This window comes from Alexandromys fortis, unplaced genomic scaffold (genome assembly GCF_014885135.2).
Source record: "Alexandromys fortis isolate MF-2015 unplaced genomic scaffold, M_Fortis_MF-2015_v1.1 scaffold_1, whole genome shotgun sequence".
In the NCBI taxonomy this organism is placed as follows: Eukaryota; Metazoa; Chordata; class Mammalia; order Rodentia; family Cricetidae; genus Alexandromys; species Alexandromys fortis.
The window spans coordinates 25,063,883-25,090,743 of NW_026067927.1; the positions used below are offsets into that span (position 1 = coordinate 25,063,883).

The 26,861-nt window shown below is 47.4% G+C and overlaps 2 protein-coding genes across 3 annotated transcripts in view; both read left to right on the forward strand.

Moving 5' to 3' along the window:
- Positions 1–8,303, forward strand: part of Cdh13 (cadherin 13) — a 938,536-nt gene extending 930,233 nt beyond the window's left edge. For both annotated transcript variants that reach the window (XM_050144164.1, XM_050144165.1), the window contains one exon: positions 7,232–8,303. In XM_050144164.1, coding sequence (XP_050000121.1) covers positions 7,232–7,239 — 8 coding nt within the window. In that variant the 3' untranslated portion in view covers positions 7,240–8,303. The remainder of the gene's footprint in view (positions 1–7,231) is intronic.
- A 9,968-nt stretch (positions 8,304–18,271) lies between these two features.
- Hsbp1 (heat shock factor binding protein 1) lies at positions 18,272–22,429 on the forward strand. The gene is made up of 4 exons (XM_050144174.1): positions 18,272–18,439; positions 18,731–18,797; positions 19,501–19,621; positions 21,518–22,429. The coding sequence occupies exons 1-3, from the start codon at positions 18,395–18,397 to the stop codon at positions 19,617–19,619; spliced, it is 231 nt and encodes a 76-aa protein (XP_050000131.1). The 5' UTR covers positions 18,272–18,394; the 3' UTR covers positions 19,620–19,621; positions 21,518–22,429.
- The last annotated feature ends 4,432 nt before the right edge of the window (positions 22,430–26,861 follow it).

Consider the following 26,861-nt stretch of genomic DNA (forward strand, 5'->3'; position numbering starts at 1 on the left):
GAGGGAGGGAGGGAGGGAGGGAGGGAGGGAGGGAGGAAGGAAGGAAGGAAGGAAGGAAGGAAGGAAGGAAGGAAGGAAGGAAGGAAGGTGTATATATAACTCATCTTCCTCCCAGTGGCTAGTAGCAATGATGCAATGACATGGCTTTGAGCAGAGGAATCACTAGGCTAAGAGACATATATGAGAGAATGAAGTGAGCGTGTACTGCCAGGCTCTCCTATGTGTGGAATGTTAGTCCAAGTTTGACCCTGACAGTTGTCCACATCAGCTTCTGCTGCCCAAAAGGCTCTGGGGCCCTGGCATTTAAATTTTGAGAAATAACTGGTGTAATCATAGGATATAAAATTGATAGACAGAGGGAACACAGCAGATTACATCTTGGTGGCAGGGTGGGTAGGCCAATAGGACTCACACATTTCCACATCTGACATTTGCAGTTCGTGAAGCACTGCACGGGGACCAGAGTTCTGTGGGTGGAGCTAAGGGGGAAATTCTGACGGCGTGTCACAGGCTGTCTAGACTCTCTGCATCTTCCAAACAGAACGTGTCATTGCCCCTCTCCCACCCACCTCTGATGGCTGTGCCATCATCACCCCACCATCCCATAATCCTCAAGACTCCCTGTAAATCCTCCAGCTCCACCCCTGCCTCCCTCCCTCAGCTTAGGTCCTTCTGTCTTCACTTGCTGCCACGGTGACCTCATTGCCCTCCTAACTCCATGCCTCTGTGAGAGTTTGAGGGAGCGATGGATGCTCTCCAAAATCAAGCAGGAGAGGATGAGGGGCTGAGGGTGGCACTGGAGATGGAGGAGTTAGAAGAGACTAAGGATTCATCAGGCTTCCTATGAGCTAGAACACTGGAAAGCAAGGACACTGGGTCAGCTACCATGAATGAACAGTGAGGCAACACAACCGATGGCCCCTTGCTTTGTGACAGCATCTTAGTCCTGATTCGGGGATCTGAAAAGCCTCCTTCATGAGCAGATGCCCTGATGCCTTTGTATATGTGGCTGACTTGCTAATGGACAGCATTAGCCTGCAGGTCAGCCTTGTGTGGTATCAGCTGCAGGGATGAGGGTAGCTCACATACAAGCTGCACGCAGAACATCAAAGGAACTTGTACTACATCTCCACCCCATACCCTGACTCTCTCATCTGAAGCCCTAGCCAGAGATGTGGCTCAGAAATCCACTCACATCAAAAGCTCAAGGAGTTGCAGGTAATACACGCACATGGGAGTCAGAGCCACCGTAGCGAGGGGACTCTTGCCATAGAGGCTCCTGGGCTTCCTGACAATCCTTTGTTCCATCCACATTGCGGGCATGTGCTGTCTCCCTGGGTGAATTCGTCAGTAGGAAGGAAGAGGAGAGCGAATTTCAGAATACAGAAGTGGCGGTATTTGTGCTGATGATGCTATGGAAGTTCAAGTCCAGGTGGGTGTGGGTGAGCCGCCATAGCACAGCCTCAAGGAAGGCTCTTACGGTAACAACTTTCCTTAAAAGATAGCTAAGATGTTTATAGACTTAAAAATTATAGACAGATAAACAGGTAGTTCAGTTAAACATCACAAAGACCAAAAAAAAAAAAAAAAAAGCCAGGCAACCATGGCACCCATCTTTAATCCCAGAACTTAGGAGGCAGAGGCATGTGGATCTCTGTGAGTTTGAGGCCAACCTGGTCTACAGTGTGAGTTCCAGGACCGTCAGCTGTTACACAGAGAAACCCTGTCTCAAAAAGAAATCACCAAGAACAGAATTCAAGACACTAAATTTGGCAAGATTTGGGGGTAGAAGTATTTTCCAAAAGCATGGACATTAGATTCTCACCTCAGCCATGAGATTTGAAAGAATTTGGGGAAAGGGAAGTAATCTGGTAGGGTCTGTTTTATGTCGTATGGCTCAGCTAGTAAAGGTGCTTGCCACCAACTCTGATAAGCTGAGTTGGATCCTCCAGACCCACATAGTGAAGAGAGAGAATCAGTTCTAGCAAGCTGATCTGACCTTTGAATGTACATGCATGCATGCATACACATACAAATATACACACAATGTAATTTTAAAAATTTGGGCATGAACTTCAAACTACATCACAGGAGCCAAATCTGGCCCATTGCCTATGTGTGCTTTAATAAAGTTTTATTAGTACACATCCCCAACCCACTTACTCTGTAGCTGCCTGCTATTACCATGGCAAAGGTAAGTATTTCCATTGACTACATGGCCAACAAAGATGAGAACATTTACCACATGGCCCTTTACAGGTAGTGCTTGCCAGCACCTGCCTTAGAGCATCGTCCATAAAACTTCAGCAACTGCAGAAGAGGCCGATACCAGAAAACATCGGGAGCAAAACTGAGTCCTCTTCCCTCCAAACAAAATTCAGAGCCACGTGACCTGGCATCAAAGTTCTGATGTTCATAGCTTTTCTTTCCCCTGGGCTCTTCTCTGGCCTGATTTTATTCCACTCTGTGAATGAGCAAACCGATGCTCGGAGAGGCCCCCCAGACGAGTCAGCGGGGAAGCCAGCTTTGGCCATAGCGCTGCCTCCTTTATGGAAGGAGATGCCAGACATTTGCGGCTATTATAGTTTAGTTGGCTTTCTCCGATGGCTGAGAATTGGCTGGAAGGCTCTGCACAGCCTTCTCTGACCCCCTTTTAAAAGGGAAATAAAACTAATAGCATGGAGCGTGATTTAAAAATGTAAATGACATTATCGCTGCTGTCAATTTTGCCATCTGAGTTAGATACTGACGGCATTGGAGGGCTGCAAGAATCTTTCCTGAGTGCCCTCTCGATGAAGCCAAGTTGCTGCTGCTGCTCCAAACGCAGCTATGCTTTGACATGGACGAATCTAAGGGACTTCCTCAGAAACCTTTATGACTGTGACTTTAGGCTTAATTCACCAGAAATAAGGTGAATTGTAAGGAATCTTACAAGTTTAAAAAAACACACACACACACACCTTAAATCAAGAAGAATCCTGTAAGTTCCAAAATTAAATGACCCTGTGTTTGGGGGAGGCGGGGGGGGCCCTTAAGAACAACCTCTGTCACTGTTTAAAAAAAAAAAGCTGGGGGGCTGGAGAGATGGCTCAGCGGTTAAGAGCATTGCCTGCTCTTCCAAAGGTCCTGAGTTCAATTCCTGGCAACCACATGGTGGCTCACAACCATCTGTAATGAGGTCTAGTGCCCTCTTCTGGCCTACAGGCATACATGTAGAAAGAATGTTGCATACATAATAAATAAATAAATATTTAAAAAAAAAAAAGCTGGGGGCTGGAGAAATGGCTCAGTGGTTAAGAGTACTGACTGCTCTTCCAGAGGATCCGGGTTCAATTCCCAGCACCCACATGGCAACTCACAACTGTCTGAAGATCCAGTTGCAGGGGATCTGACACCTTCACACCAATGCACATAAAATAAAGTTAAATAAACCATAAAAAATATTTTTAAAAAAAGCTGGAAGGATGGCTCAGAAGGGAAAGTGCTTGACTTGCAAGCATGGGATTCTGAGTTCAATTCCCAAAACTCACATTTAAAAAGCCAGAACAACTGCTGTCACACACTTGCTGTGTTGGGCAGAGGACACAGGAGGATCCCTGCGGTTCAATGGTCAGTCAGTCTAGACTACATGGCCAGCCCTTGGCCAATGAGAGACCCTGTCTCAAAAGGTAAGATAGGCAGCATCTGTTTTCTGTCTCTACGCACTTACTCCTGTATCAAGGATGAACCTAAAGGAGGCTGGAGAGACGGACCAGTAGTTGAGAGGGCTCAGTGTTCTAGCAGAAAATGAAGCTGGCGGCTCACAACCTGCGGGAACTCCAGCTCTAAGAGATCCAATGCTCCTTTACGGCATTAGTGAGTACACACAGAGACACATATGCATGCATGCATGCACGCACACACGCACACACCAGCTGCACAGTCACGCCATAATTAAGGGAGCTCTCTTTGCTGTCGATCCCTCTCTCCCTGGAATCCAGGTCTTGCCTAAACTGCTTTTCCTAATGATATAGCTTTGCCTTTTTCTAGAATTTCCTAGGGTGCATTTACACCTTGTTCCCTTCTAATGTGATGTGTCTTGTGAACACAGGGAGAATCCTAAATTACAGAAGTCGCACAGAAAGGCTGTCCTCCGCCAGGACCCCAGGCAGGCTGTGCAGAGACGCTGTGGTCCTTTAAAGTCATTCAACTTTAGGGACAATGATAGCTGACCCTCGAGGGATTTCTTTGTGCCACATGCATGCAAGCAAAAGACTTTACATAAATTATATAGATTACCTCATGGAATCGTCTCAGCAGCCCTAGGAGGTGGGTCATTTACATGATCATCTAAATTGACTTAAAACAGGGATTGGAGACTCTCATTTAAAAACAAAGGGCTACAGACTAATTTAATGGATTTTATTCAGCCCCCATTTTTTTTTATTTTGCCAAGTTGTCCCCTAAGGAACAGCTGGTAATGTCTAGAAATATTTTTTCATTATCATGGCTAAGAGGATGCTGCTAGTGGCATCTAGTGGCGAGAGGCCAGGGACAGGACTGTATGTCCTCCAGAGCATAAGGCAGATGACACTTACTGCAATGTCCTCCAGAGCATCAGACGGTGACATCTGCTGCAAAGAGATGCCCTACCCCAAATATCATGAGTGCCAACGCTAAAAAGCATGATGCTGGCCTTGAGCAGGCATGAGATGTTGGAAACTTGGCAATACCTGGCAGGAGGCATGGTTTTTGTCCATTTAAAAACCTAAAAGGGATTGGGGCTTAGCTCCTAAGCGCTTACTGAGCAAGCATGAGGACCTAAGTTCAAATCCTGAATACACACACACCCATAAGATGCAAAACATGGTGGTACATGCCATTTTCCCAGTGCTGAGATGTGGGGACAAGAGGATCCCTGGGGCTTGCTGGTCAGCCAGTCTAACCAAATCCTGTAAGATCCAGGTCAGTGGAAAACCCTGACTCAATAAATGAGGAGTACCATGGTCAAGGACGATAACTGGTTTTGACCTCTGACCTACACACACATGCAAACATACACACATGTATACAATATACATACATATATACACGAATATATACATATGTACACACATATACACACACTAAAAAGGCTATTTATGTACACAGTCTAAGCTGGACATGGTAGCTCACACTTGTTCCTCCAACACTCAAGACTGAGGGAAGAAAGGCCACCTTGGCCTACACAGCAAGTCCCAGGCCAGCCTGGGCTATGTGGCACCCTGCCTCAAAACAATACATATGAAGAATAACCTTACTACACATCTTCAAAATCATTTATTATTTATAACTAACCATCTGGCAGCAATCCTGACCATTGTAAGGAGACAAAGCCACCTCAGAGGGAAGTGCTGGGCAGAGGGGTCCTGTCTCCAGTGGCTGGAGGTGGGCCCAGAGCATCTCTGAAGGAATTGACCAAACCCAAATGAGTAACAGCCTGCAAGTGGGTTCCTTCTCTCCTCCACGGCACTAGACTCTCTGTAACAAAAGCCCAAGAGCGAGGGCTTTGTCGCTATCTCTAAATATGAGGTAGTTTCCTGGGCTTGCTGAAACCCATGATCTGGGCTGGAGTCAGCACAGCCCTGACTGGTGTCCCGTGGAGACGGCCATGTGTGCAGACAGAGAGCTAGCAGAATGAACTGGATCTGGGCATCCTGGGGACAAAACTCCTCCCTCGTGACAAAGCCGAGATAAGTAGAGAGGGCTCTCAGGACCGTGAGCAAGAACTGTTAAGCACACCATTCATAGGTACCACTTGTGTGGCATGTCCTCACAGCCCACAGGATACCTCATTTCCTTTGGGCTATTGAGCTGCACACATGTGGATGGTTGAGCAGGAACCTACAACGATGTCCTCATCCTGATCCCCGGAGCTAGCGAACAAGTCACCTTACTTGATAAAAGACACTGCAGACATAAGTTGTATATCTTGAGATGGAGAAATGCCGTGGATTAGTAGGGCCAGCCTGATGGAACTACACAGTCCTTAGAAGGGGGCCAAGGAGCAGCCATGTGATGGTGCCAACAGGAAGGCAGAGGCAGAAAGACAAGATGCTGAGTCCCTGGCTTTGAACAGAACACATCTGCCTCTAGATTGGAAGCTGGCGAGGAGGTGACTCTTTTTCTAAAACCCCGGGAAGGAATCTGGCTCTTCCCACACACATTAGCATTAAATCCACGAGATTCATTTCAGATCTGTGACTTCTAGAACTGTCCAGGAGTACATGTGTATGGTTTGAGGTTCATGGGACTATGCCTACTTGTTTTGTCAGCAATAAGAAATGAATCTACCCAGGCGGTGGTGGCGCACGCCTTTAATCCCAGCACTCGGGAGGCACAGGCAGGCGGATCTCTGGGAGTTTGAGCCTGGTCTACAAGAGCTAGTTCCAGGACAGCTAGGACTATTACACAGAGAAACCCTGTCTCGAAAAAGAAAGAAGGAAGGGAGGGAGGGAGGGAGGGAGGGAGGGAGGGAGGGAGGAAGGAAGGAAGGGAGGGAAGAAAGAAGAACCGGGCGAGGGGGTGTGGAGGGAGGCAGGCAGACAGACAGACAGACAGACAGACAGACAGACAGACATACAGACAGACGAGAAATAGAAGATGTCTGATTCACTAAAGATAGGCAGATGATTGAAATAGATATACATACATACATGGATGTCTGACTGTTAATAGATCTATCTGCTTGATTGATAGTTGTCTGATCGGCTAGTTAGATGGATACATGATTCATAGGTAGATAGATAAATGATAGATTAACAGATGATAGAGAGGTGCATCTACGATAACCATCAATTGGTCTCTGGGCTCTGTGCAGTGTACTCCTAGCCCAGCACACCCGTGCTAATGATCAGAACCCAAGGCCCAACTGTAGCCACGCTAACAGCTGCTGTCAGTCTCAGGGAAGAACTTTGATGCCTGAAGCCGTCAGCACTTTCAGAAGCCGGCTTTTATGTTTATTGAGGGGTGTGCTGGGCCTCACATACCAAGAAGTCCTGCACCGTGGCTCTGTAATCACAGCCCCAAGTTCAGCTTCTTTAGATGTAGCCAGTAAGATAATCATGTCTTCAAATGCCACGCTAAAGAAAAAGATAATGTTCAAGGGAGTGTGGTGCGTGTTGGAGCCTGTCAATCACTGGTCTGGTTTTAGTTGAGTGTTTTGAAGTGAGTTGTGATATTCCCGACCTAATTCTGTACCTTCTCCACTCAGGTCTGTGAGAACGCCAGTCTGAAGCTTGACTCCCCAGTTGCCATGGCAACAGGAAAAAAGAAAAAAAAAAAGTCTATCCAAATCTGAAGATTGCCGTTTACAGCTCTCAAACTTCACAACCAGGCCTCAATTGTTCCACTTTCTCCTTTTTTTTCTTTGCAATTTCGTTTAATCTGTACCTCATCCTTTGACAGCATTTCCCTTCTTCCTTTGATTAATGGAACCCTCTGGATTTGCCCTGAGTGTTTAGAGATCACGCGCAACCCCGGACCTTAGGGAGCAGGAACAATGACTACTTTTCCTGATGTGTCAACACGTTGCTAGGCAGCGCTCCGCCCATGCAGCTGTGGGGTGGGTTTGTATCTGTTCGTGGACGGGGTACCTGTCTGTGTATATACCCAGTATTTATGTAGACGACTGCAGGGGCTGCCTGCTTTTGAGGTGGTTAGACAAAGGAGGTGGAAGATCAGCCAGCTGAGCTCTCCAGCCGAGGTCAGTCCACCGGGCTGTCACTCACTGTGCGGCCAAGTCGCATCTCCCGGAGCCTGCTCAGTCTAAACACCGAGTGCTGATCGAGCAGCCAGGCAGGCAGGTCCACATGTTGGGGGTGGGGGAAGGGCAAGGGGAAGAAGTCTTCTCCCCTCAGTAGGGCTGCAGCCACTTCCCACTGCCACCAAATGCCATGGTCCTGACTCCCAGGTGGGAAGAGGGGAATCAGAAGCTAAGGGCTGAACTATTCTCCCACGGGCGAGCGTCTGTAATTGTGCCACCCCCAGACCCACAGTCCTACAGTCCTTATGACGACACAGGTCATGGTGGAGACCCTCTCCCTCCTTGGTATATGTCCAAGTGCAGATATCACCATGGTATACCTATGAAGAGACCAACAGGTACCACCTTGTCCGCACATATATTATCCGCACATGTACACACGCATTACGCCTATCCATGCCGTCTGTTTCATATATGCAGGCATAAAATAGAGTAAACCCAGGTAGTTTTTAAAGTACCCTTCCGTGTGACTACCGTTGTTCGCAAAGCTGAGAATAAAAAGTTCTTCATTATGTCTGGAGAGGAATTGAGTTTTGTCCTGTGAGCACGTCAGGCTAAAAAGGACGTGAACGCTCCCGCAGAGATTATCTTCTCTTTGAGAAACTGTAAATGGGCCATCGAGGCTCACACCAAATTTTTCTAGCAAATGAAGCTAACGCCAGCCTGTGGCTTTAGAGCTCAGAATGAGAGAGGGGAAGGTAAGGGTCTTAGTATGTTTTAATGCCGTTGCTTACGAAAGGTTTTAACCCCACACACACACTTGCGCACACATGCTTTCTTATGCAATCTACGTTGGCCCTGTGCTTTTGAGTTCACCTTCCGCGGGCGATACGGTCATATGTTGTCTTTGTTGTAGTGAGATTAAGCGAGTAGAGGTCCACATACCGCTCTTTGTTTCCACGGCCGATCTTTTCGGACCATATAGAATGCAGAGATTTTTTTTTCATTAAAAATAAATGGGTATCAGTGGTTCAAACTGCTGGTCAGTAGTTCTCATCTGATTTCTCCATGTGTCTAGTGTGTCTGATGCTGGATTCACATTGTGGACCACTCGGGATCCTCTGCCTATGTTAGGTCAATGGCTCTAGAGAGCTGGAAGGGGACAACTAGGGAGATGGCTCAGTGGTTCAGAGTATTTGCTCCTCAACATAAGGATGGGTACTCAGATCCCAGTACCCGCCTCCAAACCAAGCATCCCCACAAAAGTCCCAGCTGTAGGTGGGGGGAGGTGGACAGGTCACGAGGGTTTGCTGGGTCCCAGCCTAGTCAAGACAGCCCCAGGTTCAGGGGGAGACCCTGCCTCAGAGGAACACGTGGAGAATGACTAGACCACCTGGGGCTCTCTACCACACTCCACATGTGTGTACCTACACATACACACACACATGCATACCACCCACGAAAGTAAAAAAAAAAAAAAAAACTCCAGTGTACAAGTTGTGCAACAGGCAAGCCATGTCTAGCACAAGGACATGACTTACCATATCACAGTCAACTGTGCAGCTGACTGAAGACTTCCAGGCCCGGCCTCACCCTCAATTGGATGAGCACAAAGCCAAGTCATTCGTATCTCATAGTTCCCAGACATGGAGATCTTTTAAATAAAAGATGCCACATTGTGAACGTGACATAAAGGTTTTCTGTGGGCACATGGCTGGTACATGATAGGGGGCAGAATCTGAGCCCACACATTCACACTCTACAAGATAGTCCTCTTCTGAGCCTACTTGATGTACCCAGTGTTCCGCTCTCCTCCTGCAAGGCAGGGAAAGGGGGAATGTTTTCCCTTGAATAGACCAAAGAGCATCCTCAGGCTATCTAAGGTAGCCTGAGTCACATGCTAAGCAACAGCCAAAAAACTCCTCCTTCAGTGTGAACTGGGGCCGTTGCTAGAGCGAGTGCACATGTGCAGTGGTGCACCCGCTGAAGGAAACAAGAGAAGATTCCTCCCCTACTCTTCATATAGATTACAACTTAGATAAGAACACAGAACAAGGGCTGGAGAGATGGCTCAGTGGTTAAGAGCACTGATTGTTCTACAAGAGGTCCTGAGTTCAATTCCCAGCAACCACATGGTGGCTTACAACCATCTCTAATAAGATCTGGTGCCAACTTCTGGCCTGCAGGGATACTGCAGGCAGAACATTGTATACATAATAAAAAATAAAAAATAAATAAATAAATGAAAAAGAACACAGAACAAGAGAAGTCAAGTCCGGGGGGTGGGGCTGGAATGGCTCAATTGATAAAAACCCTGGCCTCAGAAAGGTATGTTCAGATCCCCAGAGCCCATATAAAGAGCCAAGCATGGTGGTGCATACCTATAATCACAGCAAAGGTGAGACAGGAGTCAGGGGACAAGCGGCACCCTGGAAGCATGCCAGCCAGCCAATCTAGCCTACTTTGTAAGGCAAAGGAGAAACCCGGTCTCAAACAAAGGAGGAAGGGCACCCGATTTTCAAGGTTGATACCAAATAAGACTTTGACTCTTAGAACAGAGAGGGAATTTGGCTCTGGGAAGACTCTCAAACTCTCAAACAGATAAATGGAAATGGGTCAATTTTTAAACAAAATAAATGCATCATGTCTCGCTCTGAGGATACAAGCAGAACGTTGCAAAGGTCTTTTCTACTTTTTTTTGAGACAAGGTCTCAGCACAGCTGGCCTCACACACCTTAGATAGCCAAGAATGACCTTCTCCTCCTGCCTCCACCTCCTGAGTGCTGGAATTCAAGTGTGTGCCACCAGGTTCAGTTAACAAAGTGCTGGGGATGGAACCCAAGGTTTTCAGCATGCTAGGCAAGAGCTCTCCCAACAGTAGTGGCTCCTGCCTGCTCATCGAGTCTGTGCAGGAAATTTCAACACAAGGCAGCTCCCAAATCAAGAGACAGAAGCTGAGAGGAGTCACAGCTCCTTTAAGTGGCTGCTAGGACCATTCACGGTCTCCTTACTGCGGCCCAGTATTACAGCTCTCAACTTGGTATTAACACGCCAAAGACCTATCATAGGCCAGCAGACCACAGTCTGAGTCATAGGCAGCAGTGCCTATCCATCGACACCAATTTTATGGTTTGGATATACGATGTCCCTACAGACTCAAGGGTTGAATGCTTGGTCCCCAGTCTTTTGGGTTTTTTTGGTTTTGTTTTTTTATTTTCAGGGTGGAGGGGAGTCATTGTCCCAAAACATCAAAAAGTGCCTAACTGGAGAAAGTAGGCCACTGAGGGCAGGCACTTAGCAGGAACTTGTGCATAGACACTTCCTATCCTGACTCTACTTCCTGCCCGTGCTATGGACTGCTCTGCTCACCACATCCTTCTCGTGCAGAAGATGCCTCAGCAACCATGAGCCAAGATAAATCCGTCCTCGGGTTGTCTCTGTGGGATACTATAATCACTATACAGCAGTCACTAATACAACCAGCTTACGCAGAGGTGACAGTGCCCTGCACTGCAAGGTGCCTTCCTCTACTCAGCACCCCTTCCTGACAGCACCTTCTGCTACTAAGTTCCTGTGAGAGTTTCCGCTAAGAAGTGTTAGCGCTATACTAAATATTGGAACTTAGAAGTTTCTCCCATACAAAACACTGTAATTTCTAAAGCATCCCCAACCGTTTTTGGGATAAGCCATGGCTCGTTAACACATAAATAAGGGCTTCTGCCAGATTTGAGAGACTGTTGTTGCTTTTTTTTTTAACGTGTATGTTTGTAGGACGCATATATTCAAGTGCTTGCAGAGGTCAGGAGAGGATGGCAGGTCCCCTAGAGCTAGAGTTACAGGTGGTTGTGGACCACCCAACATGTTTGATGGGATCTGAACTCAGGTCCTGTGCAAGAGTAGCAAGCACTCAGTCACCGAGTCACGTTTCCAACTTTGGCTAGACTACTTCATATATTGATTATTCGAAAACCATCCCATGTCCTCCCAATACCCATTCATCCCCAAATGAAGAGAGAGAAGAGAACGCTGAGGGGAGGGTAGTGCGAGGTTCCCCAGAGCTAGGCCTGTGCCAGATTACAACCTCAAGTCAAAGAGGCCACATCTGCAGGATCTCTGAGCCGTTTCCGGTTTTGTAAATGTAACCGAGAGATGTCTCTAGGTACAGTCAACTTGAGTATGTGTGGACAGATCAATGACACCATAAAAGAAAGGCTGCCCTTTCTGTTGACACCTAAGCCACCATCGACATCATCGTCATCGTGAGATCTGACTGTGCGCCTTTCAAAAACATTCCCAGCCATTTTCTCTCCTCCTCAGACCGTAGCACAAACACTTCTCATGACCTCATGGGGAAACACTTTCATCAGTGGTCACCCAAAACCTGTATTAACACTGCTCCCTCTATTTCTTCTTGCTAATGGACCGGCAAGTCCCTTGGCACTAACGAACATCTGTGCAATAAAAGCAAATGAAGTCGCCAGTCATGGTGAGGCACCCCTATAATCTAAGCACCTAGAAGACAAGGCCCATGAGTTCAAGGTCATCTTTGCCTACTTAGCAAATTCCTGGCCAACTGAGGATGAGGCTTGTCTTCTCCTCCCCTCACTGATAGATGATGTTAGGATTGTAATGTAGGCCTTGTGCTTGCTGCTTCTGTCTCTGGGAGCTCATGTGTGCCTTGCTTAGTTGACTCAGAGGGCCGTGTCCTCCTGGTGTCCTCCATCCCCTCTGGCTCTTATCTTTCTGCCTCAAACTCATGACCCTCCTCCTGGCTTTGACTCTGTCAGCAAATCCTACTGGTGTGCACCACCACAACCAGCTCTTACACCTGTTAAGTATGGTGTCCCCATTCACCCTGGTACTTTTTCTGCTAACCTCAAAGACACCTCCAGAAAAGAGTTAGTGTCTCCACGGGGCATATGGAGGCCATCAGCCCTGCAATGACAGTGACAGAAGAAGCTGCACTAAAGGAACCCAAACGTGCAAGTCAGGAGCTGCAGGAACTATTCCCTGCCTCTCAGACACTCTGTCTCCAGGAAACTGCTGGTTCGGGTAAATAAGAAGGAAGTTGATTTCCTGGCAGTGAGTCACGAAGATGTTAATTTGGAAAATTGCCTCAAATGAATGTAAGAAGCATAAACTAACACTTCAGACCAAAAGCAAAGCAATTTGAGCCAATCGGGACACTGCTGATCTTGCCATCCTTCCTCAGAGAAGCAATTTTCTGTTCTGCAAACAGCCGCAAAGCTGTGACCTCCTCCTGCCTCCGGGCTTCTGTTAAGACACCCAGTGCACAGGGCACACTGCAAAAGTCCAACAAACCTCGGCCTTCATAGAGACCTCCCAGCCAAGAGGATGGGTCCTAGGGTGACACTTTCTAAATTAAATCTGCCAGTGCCGGACAGTTTGCTCTCTAACCAGCCTGGCCTCTGCTCTGCAGTGAAGCCTGCACCGGGTGGGTGCATGGGCCCTGTCCTGGCCTCTTCTCTGCCAGCAGGGCAGCCCCCAGGGGCAGGATCATTCCCTGAAGACCAAGCATCTGGTACCTTCAGGAATTCCACACTGTTTCTCTGAGCTTGTCGCCAAGAGGAAGCAAGCAGATGTTCCGGATCCAGCAACTGCCTGCTCTGTCCCTCTGCAGATTGCAAAGGCATTGCTATTTCAAAGGGCGACCAGCCATCCCTCAGGCTCCCCGTCATCTCATAAAGCATCATTTTCTCGAGGCAATGCCTGTAGATCGAGATGCAGCCACATCCTGCACACCTCTCACCAACTCAACTCTGCCTTACTGAGCAGTCAGCTGTAGCATCAGCTCCAACTGCGTTCAAACTATCATCTAAAGTCTGTGGGGCTCATAGGGTAAAGGTGCTTGCCATCAAACCTGACCATCTGGATTCAATCACCAGAACCCACCAGGTGAAACAAACTCCAAGTTTTCCTCTGACCGCTACACATACACACACACACACACACACACAAATAAAGTAAAAAAATTATACTTTTACTTATACTAAAAAAAAAAAAACTATCACAAAAGAAAATCCAGCATCGTGTATCAGTTAACTTTCTCATTGCTCTGACAAACTACCCAACAGAAGAAACTTAGGGGAGAGAGGATTTCATTGAACTCACTGTTTGAAGGTACAGTCCAACATGTTGGGGAACGTATGGCAGCAGGAACATGAGGCAGGCGATCACATGACTCCAGTCAGGAAGCAGAGAAAGGTGAGCACTAGTGTTCAGTCCAGCACCCCAGTTCATGGGACGAGGCTGCCCAAATCCAGAGTGGGTCTTCCTCCTTACTAAACTTCTCTGGAACTCCCTCGGAGATTCATCAGAGGATTCGCAGACAGCTCAGCAGTTAAGAGAGCATAGTGTTCTTGCAGAAGACCTGAATTCAGTTCCCAACACTCCAGTCAGATGCTTCACAACCACCTGTAACTTCAGCTCCCCGGAGATCCAGCACCTCCGGCCTCCTTGAGCACCTACAGGAAGATAAACACATACAGTCGAGGGTCTAACACCATCTGCTGGACTCCATAGCCATGCACACAAACACACATAAAATAAAAACTTAAATAAAATTTTTTAAAGGGACTGGGAATATAAAGCAATGAATCATACAGCATTTACCTGTCATATTCAGGGCTCTGGGTTCGATCCCCATTACTGAAGAAAAAAAAAAAGACCTTTTGCACAGTAGGGTCCTCTTTTGTATTTTGTTTAGATCCTTAGATCCAAGACAGTGTCAAGAATGGCTTAGCATGGGGCTGGAGAGATGGCTCAGTGGTTAAGAGCATTGCCTGCTCTTCCAAAGGTCCTGAGTTCGATTCCCAGCAACCACATGGTGGCTCACAACCATCTGTAAAGAGGTCTGGCGCCCTCTTCTGGCCTTCAGGCATACAGACAGAATATTGTATACATAATAAATAAATAAATAAATATTAAAAAAAAAAAAAAGAATGGCTTAGCATGAACCAAAAACCACCATTAAAAAGTGTCTGTAGTATGATGTTTTACTCTTTTGGCTTTTGAGGGGGGGGCACCACCCAACTCCCAAATAAATCACACACAGAAGCTTATTCTTTTTTATAATCGCCCGGCCTCGGCTTGGCTTGTTTCTTGCCAGTTTTTCTTAACTTAAATTAACATGTCTACCTTTTCCCTCTGGGCTTTTATCTTTCTTACTTATGTATATCTTACTTTTTTTCCATAGTTGGCTGGGTGGGTGACTGGGTGGCTGGCTGACCCGCCGGCCCGGACGGTCTCCTCTCCTTATTTTATCTTGCTCTCCCTTTCTCCTTTCTCCTATTTATCCTCTCTGGCCACCAGCCCCACCTATCCTTGCTCCTGTCTAGCTATTGGCCATTTAGCTCTTTATTAGACCATCAGGTGTTTTAGACAAGCCAAGAATCACAGCTTCACAGAGTTAAACAAATGCAGCGTAAACAAAAGTCACACAGCTTACAATAATCTTCCCCAACAAGCACCATAGCAAGCTCTTGTAAAACCAAGTTGTTCTGAACATGGGGAAGGAAATTACAACTTAAAATTAACCTAGGAAATGCTTTAAAATGTTAAAAGGAAGGAAGCCAACCTCTGCCTGAACAGAAAGGTTAAAATGAGATTGATTTAAATTTCAGCACAAGGTCAGTTCCTGGCACCTTGTATGTATACGAAGCAGCTTCATTAACAAAACAGAATCCATCCAGGCTCCGGGTCAGCCTACAAAGGGTGTATCAGCCCTGAGCGTAGAGAGGTTTTTGTGGAAAGCAGCTGTTTAACACACCAGAAAGAGCATCTCTGTAAGGGTAAGAAAGAAAATTAAGTCATCACTTAGAGTGTCACATCTGCTGTTTAGATGAAGAAAAACTCAATCAGGAAAAGAAAATCAAAAACCAACAACCACAAATCTCCTACCAGGTAAAGGAGGACGGGAATAAAGGAGGAAGCAGGGGCTGGAGAGGCTTTGAGTCTGCTTCCCAGCGCCCACATTGGACTGCTCGCAACAGCCTGTAACTCCAGCTGCAGGGGATCCAACGCCCTCTTCTGGATTCTGAGAGCACCTGTCTTCCTGAGAGTGCGTGCGCAGGCACGTGAACACACACGTGCAAAACGTAGTTAAAGCAAGACAAACCTCTTTTAAAAAGAAACAAGAAGCTGTCATCTTCCAGTCTGAGCACTAATTCATAGATGATTTGGGCTTGCTCATGGTCGTAGGCTAGACCTCACTAGAAACCCCAGTGCAGACTTCCACCCTAAACTGCTGGGTCTGAAGTCAGTAGCCAGAGGATGCAGTCCCTTGGCCACTTTCTAACTGATGCCAGAGGTTTGTGAGAACTCTATGTAAAAGCACAATACAAACTGAAATGACAGTTCCCTACTAGCTATTGAGCAGGTTTTTATATCCCCAGGTAAGGTTCATTTAAATCCTAGCCCTCACCAGCTCAGAATGTGTTATCATTTTGAAATAGAGTAATTTCAAATTTAATAGTTAAGGGTCTGTGAGTTCAAGGCCAGCCTGGTCTACAGATTGAGTTCCAGAACAGCCAGAGTTACACAGAGAAACCCTGTCTTGAAAAATCAAAACATAAAAAAGGCGGGGTAGCTCCCAACACACACGTTAGCCTTCACACTCGCTTGCACACGTGCAAACATGAACACACCACATATATCCACATGTACACAGACACATATGCATGTATACACACAGTAGTTTTGCATGCTTTACATGGGAAGAAGTTCTCTTCGTGAATTGAGTAAAGCAGAAGGGGACTGGTAAGGATGTAGTCAGATGATAGCTGGGAAGACAACTGAGCTACACCCCTCCCTGGTCAAGCCTGATCCATCTTAGTTACCAATGCTAAGGGGACTTACAATCTTCCTCTAGCTAAACTCAAACTGGAGTGACCCCGCCCCCACTCGAGAATACAGTCCTCTGAGATCAGGCATATGAGTTGCTGGATCATATAGACCTATAGTCAAGGGATTTTTTTAGCCCATTGTTGAGACCCAAACCCAGGGCCATCTGTATGTTGAGTTGGGGTCCTAACTCAACAGAAAGCAGAATTCTAGAAGTTTTCCTGGATACTGCTTCCTTCAGGGAACAAACTGCAGAAAAACGCACAGTAAACACACAACCTACAGAAGAAGACTTGGTTCCTTTGGGCACTGGACCTCGGCCAAGGTCTGGGGGAACTTTGGAGTCCTGTTTCTCTCCTCTAGTAAACTGTGTCCTGACCCATGACCATCCATGTGTCTGTCCAACTCACTGTGACCCATGAACATGGAGAACTCTGGTGATGGCTCTGCAGAGGGCATCACCCATGCCTCCTGCCTTGTCTAGTTACCTTCCCTAAGCGGCTAAGCTCCCTATAACAATAGGGGTGGGGCAATAGGACCTTATATTCCAGCCAGTACTTTCACTAATTCACTAGACTTCAGAGACACCCCAAAACGACCTCTAAACTCAGACCCACCCCTATGCTGGTCCCTTTGTTCTGTTCGTGGATCTCCCATCCCAGCTTCTTCCACTGAGTGGCTCGTGGCACTAGCAATGACTTCACCTGAAAGTCATCTCAGCCCATCTACGGATCCCGGGAAGGATTCTCTGAACCAGTGCCCCCAACCCCCTCAGATCTGCACCTGTGACATAAGCATCCCAGTCCAGTCTTTCCTGACACTGCTCCCCCTTTTATCCAAATGGAGACCTGTCCCTCTTCACATCAGGCAGCCTTAGCGTTGAAAGAAAGAAGCCAGGTTAGATTCCACTTATTTAAATCCCATTAAAAACCCTGACAACCGGGTCTACTGTGTGGCGCTCTCCTCCAGGGTGGGGGCCATAGCCAGAGTTTTTGTTTCGTTTTGTTTCTACAGCATTGGCTTCTTTGTGCTGGGCAAGTGTTTTGCCACTGGGTACATTTTATCCTCTCCTTTTTTTGCTTGTTACATTTTTGTTTTGTTTCGTTTCTGAGACAGAGTCTAAGTTTTCTCAGGCTTGCCTTGAGCTCAGGATCCCTCATGGCCCATCTTCCCAAGTTAAGTAGATTACGGGTCTCGGCATACTTCTTGGGCCATGTCTTCTAGAATAGGTCTTCGTGAAGAGCAGCCAGCCAGTCAGGGCACTCTCGCCAACTCTTAGGGTTTTTTACATTATTATTACATTTATTTTGTATGCCATATGTATATGTGTATGTGTATGTGCATGTCACATGTGTGCAGGCCAGAGGTCAATCTGTGGGAGTTGGGTCTCTTCTTCAAACATGGAGTATCGAACTCCAGTGTCGGATATTGATGCAAGCGATTTTACCCACTGATTTGTCTTGCAAGGCCTGTGTGCCTGACTACAGCCACGGAAGGGACCAACGCTAATTCCCGTAACCTTTGCCCACATCCGGTTTTCTAGCCTCTTCCGCTCCGTGCTGCGTGCAGGGTGGAGCTGGGGCGGGTGGAGGCGGAGCTAAAAGTAGGGGGCGGAGCCTATCCGCAGAGTGGACGCTCTGAAGTCCCCCAGACCCTTCCTATACATGACGGAAACTACAGCACCCACAATGCCTCGCGGTCCCGTGACTGTGTTGTCGCGAGAACTGGCGGCTTGGGGGCGTCTGCGCTAAGAAACCGAAGTGTAGGTGACGGTTCCGAGACATCGCCGCCAAGCTGGGCACCGGGGAGATGGCCGAGACGGACCCCAAGACCATGCAGGACATCACCTTGGTGGTAAGCGGCATGCTTACGTGGGCCCCGACACTCCCCGGCCGCTCTCGGCCCTGGCATGGGGTGTGGCCAGCGGCCTCGGCCGGCGCACCTGCCGGGCTTGCCTTCCCTCGGCCCCGGCTTGGACCCTCGTGACCTGACCCCTGGGAATACCAAACCCGACCTGGCGGGGACCGGACTAAAGGCCTGGCACACCTGCCGAGTGTTCCCGCCCGCGTCCTCGCCTCCCCTTCCTCCCAGAAAAGGGGTCTCGGGATAAACTGGTATCGGCGGACTTGTTCTGGTTTCTCGTAGGTGGAGACGCTCCTGCAACAGATGCAAGACAAGTTTCAGATCATGTCCGACCAGATCATTGGACGGAATATCCTTTTGGTTCGGAGGCAGCTTCTTAATGGTGGGGGTGAGCAGGTGGTTTGCAAACCGACTTAAGGTAGTCATTTAGAAATTATTTTTTAAACAAGAATTTGTTATTATTTTTAATTATGAGTACAATAGGTGCGCGTGAGTGACTGAAGAGACCAGAGACATTGGCTCCCCTGGAGCTGGAGTTACCGGTGGTTGTGAGCTGCCAATATGGGTACTGGGAACCCCGTTCAGGTTCTCTGCGAGAGCCTCAGATGCTCCTAACCCTGAGCCATCTCTCCAGCCACACTTAGAAATTGCCTTACTGATCTGGGCTATACTATGTTCCCCAAAAGGATAGTGCCAAGACAGGCATGGCGGAGCTAGCCAAGTTCCCTGCTGGGAGCCCTCCAGAGCGCCAGTGAAGGAAGGGGTTGGGCTGTTAAGGTAACTGTGGGCTAACAGTGCACATTTGAGCCCTTCAGTCTCCAGTCCTCTTCTTACCCTTACCAGTGGAATACAGAGCCCTCTGGGATTAACAAATAAAGAAACCGAGGCTTGGGAAAGTGAGAACTCACCTGGGCACCCTGCACTTGGACCGCCAGGCTATCGCTGTAACCGGAAGAAACTGAGGAAGGCAGCTGCTTAAGCCGGGCTGCGGGGGCCTGGAGGAGGCCAGGCCAAAGTAGGGCGTTGGTGTGTGGGCTCCTTAACTGTGTCACTCGATGACATGAGCAGTCGCATTGACGACCTGGAGAAAAATATCGCTGACCTCATGACCCAGGCTGGAGTGGAAGAGCTGGAAGGCGAAAACAAGATTCCTACTGCGCAGAAGAGTTGAAGGTAAGGGAGGCCCCAGTGTGCCTCCCTTCCATGTGGCAAACATGGAAGCGGTGGCAAGAGCGCTCTTGATGTAGCTAGCTGATAGTTTTCACCGTGGCCTTCCCCAGCCGGCTGATGTAGTTGATCGTTTTCACCGTGGCCTTCGCCAGCCGGCATCTCTCTGCACCCCACCCGTGAACTCCGTGTATTGAAGTTTTTCATGCCACACTAATTGCTTAGGTAGAATTTATATTTCCAGTTTTCATTACTTAAAACGATGCCCAAGCCTTACACAACACAATGTTGTTGACTCCAAAGCTCACACCTAAGAAGAGTGAAATTGATAACAAAAGACAAGACTCGTTTCTATTTCAGATTTGTGGATATATGGGTGTTTTGTTTGCATATGCACCTCATGCAGGCCTGGTGCTTTGGGAGGCCAGAAAGCACCAGATCCCTTGGAACTGGAGTTACAGACAGGACCTGCCGCCATGTGGGTGCTAGGAATCAAACCTAGGTCTTTCCAAGAACAAAAAGTGCTCTTAACGACCGAGCCATTTCTAGCCCCTTGGTATTTTAATTGTTAAGTTTACAGTTTTGTGATGGGCCTCACTCGTAGCCTGGGCCTCGCGTTGGACACCTGGAACCTGGATACATCTCTGGCTGGTGAGCTGGTAACTGCCGACTACCAGGCGATGCTGTTTCGGAGCATGTGTATTTGGTACCCTGCCCTGGCCACTGGAAGATTATTTCATTGTTTTCTTTTGGAAATAGCAGAGAATTCAGGTCATCTACATGAGTATCTCTCTTAAATTCGAGAGACTTTGTGACTTTATTGTAGACTCGACTCCCTCCCTCTAGAATGGATTAAATTTCTACTCAGTCATTTCAGGTAGAAGCCGACAGAGGTTCAAACCACTCAGTGCAGTGAATTTTTTTGTAGTATCACCTGTGTTATCGGGGGACGGCACTCACAGCCCTCAATTTTTATTTTTTTATTTTTGACATAATCTCACTATATATCCCTGGCTGGCTGGCCTGGAACTTACTATATAGACCAGGATGACCTCAAACTCACAGAGATCCACCTGCTTCTGCCTCTACCTCTTAAATTCTGGGAATAAAAGTTATTTTGGGGCATGGCCTGGAGCCAGCTTTTCAGTGAGTTAAATAGGTTGTTCTGAAGTCCAGGAGACTAGATGGGGGTTGGAGGGTCCTGATACACTGGGTTGCTTGGCTGTGAGATGCTCATGAGCTTGGTACGTGCTGTGTCGTCTTCAGTCCTATTTAGAGGGCAGCTGCAAAGTGTCCAGTGAGTCTTGGAAGCCACTAGGGAGTTTTGCTTTGTTCTGGCAGAAAAACCCATGAGTCAAGAACTGAAAGACTCTCATTGAAGATGTTCGACTGATGGGGAAACACACAAAAAAAGGGAATGAAACTAAGAAGTGAATTCAGAGAATTTTGAATAAAAATGTCCATATCAGGGGCTGGACTGATGGCTCAGGTGTTAAAAATACATATGTTCTTGTAGAAGACCTAAGTTCAGTTCCCAGCCCTCACATGAGCCCTCACATGAACCCTCACTCACCACTGTCTGCTACTCCACCACCCTCTTCTGGCCTCTACAAGGGCCTGCACTCGCCCCTCCATACCCACACACAGGAGCACACACACACGTCAGCTTTATTTACACACAAGGACCTGCACTCTCCTCTTCATACCCACACACAGGAGCACATGCGCGCACACACACACAAAAGTCAACTTTATTTACAGTGGCACTTTCTAAGATTTATAAACAAAGTGAATTTTCTAGAATAGTATGCATGGAGAATCCAACAGATGACTAAGTGGAAAATGTTGGCTATTCTGGGGTGACTCTGCCGTGCCCTCAGTGCTGCTTTTCTTCCTCCACAGGCTGCTGATACTCCCGGTGAATCCAGAACGTCGTTTTTCCCAAGCCAAGAGAAAACCAAGTGGCTTTCTGCAACTAACTATTATGTGTCGACAGGTTTAAAGCGTGCATTCTTATCACAGCCTGCATAGTCCATAGAGTGTCCCCCCAACACCCCCAGTTTCTCAAACTTGGTATCTTTACATCTTGGTCAGTTATCTTAATTATTAAACACTAAAACTTTGGCAGTTTCTGCATAAAATTGTCCAACTTTTTAGTGAGTTTTGAAGTCCTTTCCCGCTGTTCCTTTTGTGGTAGTTACTGTTTGATGAAGTGGCAGATACTTTCCAGTTAAGTGACTAGTAACTCCTCCCCTTGGCAGAAGCCGTGATGTGAGATGTGTACGTTTAGGGTTCATTCATCTTCAGCACAAGGTGACTGTTGAGCTGACGCTAGAGTGTCGGAAATGCTTTTCCAAATGGCCGAGAACGTTTAACAGTGGTTTGTGCCGGAGTGTCTGTCAGAGTTTTGCATGAGATTCTAGTAGCATTGGTAGGGCCTGCCGTGCTCATCTGGCAGGCTGTCAGAACCCAGTGACCCTGGCCTCCCTTCGAGCTACTGACTGAAAGGGAAGAGACCAAAAGACCCGAGTGAGTCTACTGCTGGTCACGTGGCTGAGAAATGCCCAGTGGCTGGTGGAGGCTCTGATTTTTAAGAAATTCTATTTTACTTGAACTATTTCTTGCCTAAATTCTTGCACAGTGAGTTCTATTACTAACTAAGAAGACAGATAATAAACTCTTCACATTTGGAATTCCAGTGTCTGTAGGCTTAGCCTCCAGGCCACTTTTGATGATCTGAAAAGCAATCCATGTCACTGTCCCCACAAAGTGAATTCATACAATAAAAAACATGAACAGTTGGAAAGTTTGAAACATGGTGTGGTCCTTCTAGAGGAAGCCCTGACCAAATCGGGCACTCTGTTCTCTCATTTGTGTTGCAGACAGGCTAAGAACAACTTGGTCATATTTCTGAACTCTGGGGTGGGGTGGGGCAACAGAGGCTCCTGAAAGCAGTCGGAGTTCCTGTCGTCAGCCCTGTGACTGGCACTACAGGTTGAGCCCCTCAAGGTGCCACTCTGTTATTAGCCTGGGACAGACCGGCTCCAACCTGCATGCAGGACACCCTTGATCTTACAAATGGAGGCTCTGCATCAGCTTGTTATCCAGAGACAGCAGAATGGTTCAGGAAGGAGTTTGCGACCTAAGAAATCAGCTTCCGAGGCAAATCCCTGGACCAGAAACACCTGTCGTGATAGAGGTGCTGGGATGTCCGTGTGCCCAGTATGTTTGTTATCTCAGTTTTCAGATGGAAAGCTGGCTGCCATGTTACATTACCAACTGAAGCCTCTGAAAAAGCAAGAGGGGCTGGGTACTTGAGAAGGGGTGGCCTAGGAAGACAGGGATGCTTGTCACTGGAAGGAGGCTACCCAGAAAAGGTTTATGGTCCTGTGGGTTTAGGAAATTTTCACACTAGGTCAGAGTCCTGTATAGTCACACAGTGCAAACCAGTCAGTCAGAACCACTGACAGCCCTGGAGCGGGGAAATCAGCCCTGAAATGTCTGCAGGTAGGTGGGCACCTGTAAGCTCAACCCACGGGTGCCATAGGCTCCCTGTGTAAATAGAAATCTCAAGTGTCCAGCTGCTTTTCCAAGCTTTGGAGCAAAACCTTAGACCTTATATAAAACAGGCTTTGCGGTCTGTCCAACCTCCACCCGAGGCCAGACTCTGGAGAACAGCAGGTAGGCATATGACTAAGCTCTGGGTACACGGACCTCCACTGCAGCCCTCCTAGCCAGCAGACATCTACCTGCCTTGGCACCACCTGGGTCAGCTGGAGAAAGCCCTGCACTGGGACCCCCTGTTCTCCAAGGAGCAACCTCGCTTTCCCTTAGCCTTTGTTCATCAAATCTCCATCAGTCAGCCCCAGTCCTTCACCCACCCAACCATTATTCAGGAGAGCAGCTAACTCTTTGCTCCTGGGTCATTCACAGATGAGTAGGCTACCAAGAAACAGCCAGGGGCCCCATCAGCCTCCTCGTTAGACCCCTAATGTATGCACCCTGCTTTCTTTAAGCTACAGAGTTTTTAACAATCATTTGCCAGTTTTGTTATTTCAACATTTGCCACGTTGGGTGAGGTCAGTCTGCAGAACCCTGGGGAACTGAAGCTCGAATGGCCTCTGAGAGCCCTTTGAATCACAGCCTTACCTAGGGTACTGATAGCATCCTCCAAGCCAGTCAGCCCCTTGGAAATGAACTTGATAAACATCCTGTTTGCAAGTTATAGACTGACCATAAAAATAATTGTGTTCCACTCTTACTTTGTGCTTACGTATTTTTAATTAGAGCAAACAAACTAGAAGAATTTGCATAGTGTGTTGATGTATACATCCTAAATGACCTGGAACCAGCACCTGTGAAAGCACAGAATAGCACCTGTGAAAAAGATTGTACCCTCCCTCTTTAAGGGTTGTTAGTGTGTGTGGATACGGTATGAGTGCAGGTGCCGTGGCATGTTCAGAGGCCTGGGGATATCTGCCAAGTCCATTGGTTTCCACTGTGGATTTGGGGTCCGGGCATCAAACTCAGGTCACCGGGCTCCCTGATGGAGCTTTCACCCACTGAGCACCTCGCAACCTGCAGGGCTTTATTTGGAGATGCTGTGCTGTGTTGAGGGCTGCCTTTTCACCGTTTGGTTTAATCCGCAGGATGCCATTGGGTTTTTATGTGACCCATCTCCTTTGGAAAATGAATCCAAGGGTCTGAGCTACATGAAGTTAAAGCAGTGAGTCCTGACAGCTATCTGGCTATTCCTCACCTCTGTAAGCCGAGATGTCAGGCTGTCTTCCAAGCTGTCCCAGAGTCAGCCCCATGGCCAGAGTAGCTCTTGAAATTTAGATTCAGAAGGCCAGTTTTGCATTCTTCCATTAAGCATAGCCTAAAATTAAGTAACAAAACACCAGACTTGAGTTGTCTAATGACCTAGAGTTCAGACATTGACTGTATAGCACCCACCCCATCGCTCTTTTTTAGAATGTTTTTTATTATTTCACAGTTTTATGCATGCATACAATGTATCTTGGTGATACCACACACACACACATACACACACACACACACATACATTTTCCCCTCCTACTCCTTACCCCTCCAACACACACCCTTTTTCACGTCCTCTCTATATGACCTGCCGAGTCCCATTAGTTCCAGCCGCATAGGCATGGACAACTTACCAGTAACCACAACCCCAAAGAAAGATGACTCCCCTTCCCCCAGTAGCCCTCAATGGCCAGTAGCTCCTCGGCTCACGAGGTGGAGCTACATCAACTCCACTACCACCTACGCTGGATCTTCTGCAGGTCACTGTGGCTGCTGTGAGCCCATGAGTGAACCGGCCATGCCATGTCTGGTAGAGCATCCTACAGCACTGACCCCACCCTCTGACTCTTAAACCATCTCTCCCTTCTCTGTGATGTTCCCAGAGCCCTGGGCCCAGCTTTACAGTTACTGACACAGAGCCCATGAGGCAGGGGGCGTCTGTGTTCGTATTTTTAAATCCTTTTTTTTTTTTTTTTTTTTTTTTTTTTTTTTTTTTTTTNACAGGGTTTCTCTGTAGCTTTTGGTTCCTGTCCTGGAACTAGCTCTTGTAGACCAGGCTGGCCTCAAACTCACAGAGATCCGCCTGCCTCTGCCTCCCGAGTGCTGGGATTAAAGGCATGCACCACCACTGCCCGGCATACTCTAATCAAGCTGCTACTGACCAATCAGAGCCGCAGAACAGACTCAGGAGCTGAGCTGCAACCTCGAACCAGAGCTTCTGAAGCATGAGAACTAGAAACATCTGTGCCAAGTTACAGTTAAGGTTTCACCAGTCAGGGTTCAGGGATGGGGGCTCTCCTGGGAACATTTCTCTGTGGTGCATTTACCTTGTTCTCACTGGTTGTTCACCCAAGTGTGGCGGGGCGGCTCTCCCGCCATTCATGTCCCAGCCTGCTAACCAGGATGTCAGTGATGTCAGTTACCCAGGAAGGCCTGGGGAGGTCTGGGGAACTTAAACTTCACCTGACCCTCCCTGCTTTTAAATGGAGTCTGGAAACAAGATGGTGGTACTTAGGGCAAGCGCCTTTTGCTTGTTCCCAACATTCAGAAGATTTGAACTCGGGTCCTCATGTTAGCATGGCAAGAGCCACTGTCCCAGCCCAAGTACTCACACTGGGCATCCATAAATCCCCCCAGTTTATTATTTTCAATGCTATTTCCTCAGCATAGAGAGAGAACCGTTCTCCCCACATCCGCTCATGTCAGTCACTCCGGCCCAGACAGTCTGAGGTCACTGAAAAGAAACTGATTCTTAGTTACCAGGAGCAGCGGAGCCCTGGGCTTGACCTCATCAGCCCTCTGAACCCAGAGTTTGCCCCAGCCCAAGGAACAGAGGGCCGAGAGATCTCACCCTGCCAAGATGAGAGTCACACCAATTCAGCCTATCACTTATTAAAACACGCCACTAAAATACTTAAAAATAAAACTTAAAAGGTGGTGCTACACGCCTTTAATCCCAGCACTCAAGAGGCAAAGGCAGGTGGATCTCTGTGAGTTCAAGGCCAGCCTGGTCTACTGAGTGAGTTCCAGGACAGCCAGGACTACACAGAGAAACCCTGTCTTCAAAACAAAACAAAACACTAAGAGAGACTTGCATAGATCTAATCTACATGGGAAGTAGAAAGTAGAGAAAGACAAGATCTCCTGAGTAAATTGGGAGCATGGAAACCTTAGGGGAGGGCTGAAGGGGAGGGGAGAGGCAGGGAGGGGAGCAGAGAAAAATGTAGAGCTCAATAGAAATAAATAAAAAAAGGAAAAAAACTATATATGTGTGTGTACATATATGTGTTCATTATACACATACTATTTATATACATATACACACCGTATATGGATATAGGTACACACACACACACATATATATATATATATATATAACTTTTTGAAAATTATTTTGACCCTTAAGCCACAAAAAGACCCCCAGTCACTTGAGACTTCCTGGGTGTCAGTTGACTAAAAGGATGCGTCATTCATGCGATTGTTCAAAGCTGGCCGTTTGTTAGTTCATTGTCTTTATTGTCCTGGAAGGTTTTTTTTTTTTTAATCCATGAACACCTTTATCCAGCTGAACTGCAACGTAGCTCTGTTGCAAATACATGTGTCCCAGTGGGATTTCACTTGTGAAAATAAGATTTCAATAGTAACAAATCTGTGATAGTACCTTTTAAAAAAAATTATGGAGGGTTTGAGGCTGTTCACCAGCCTT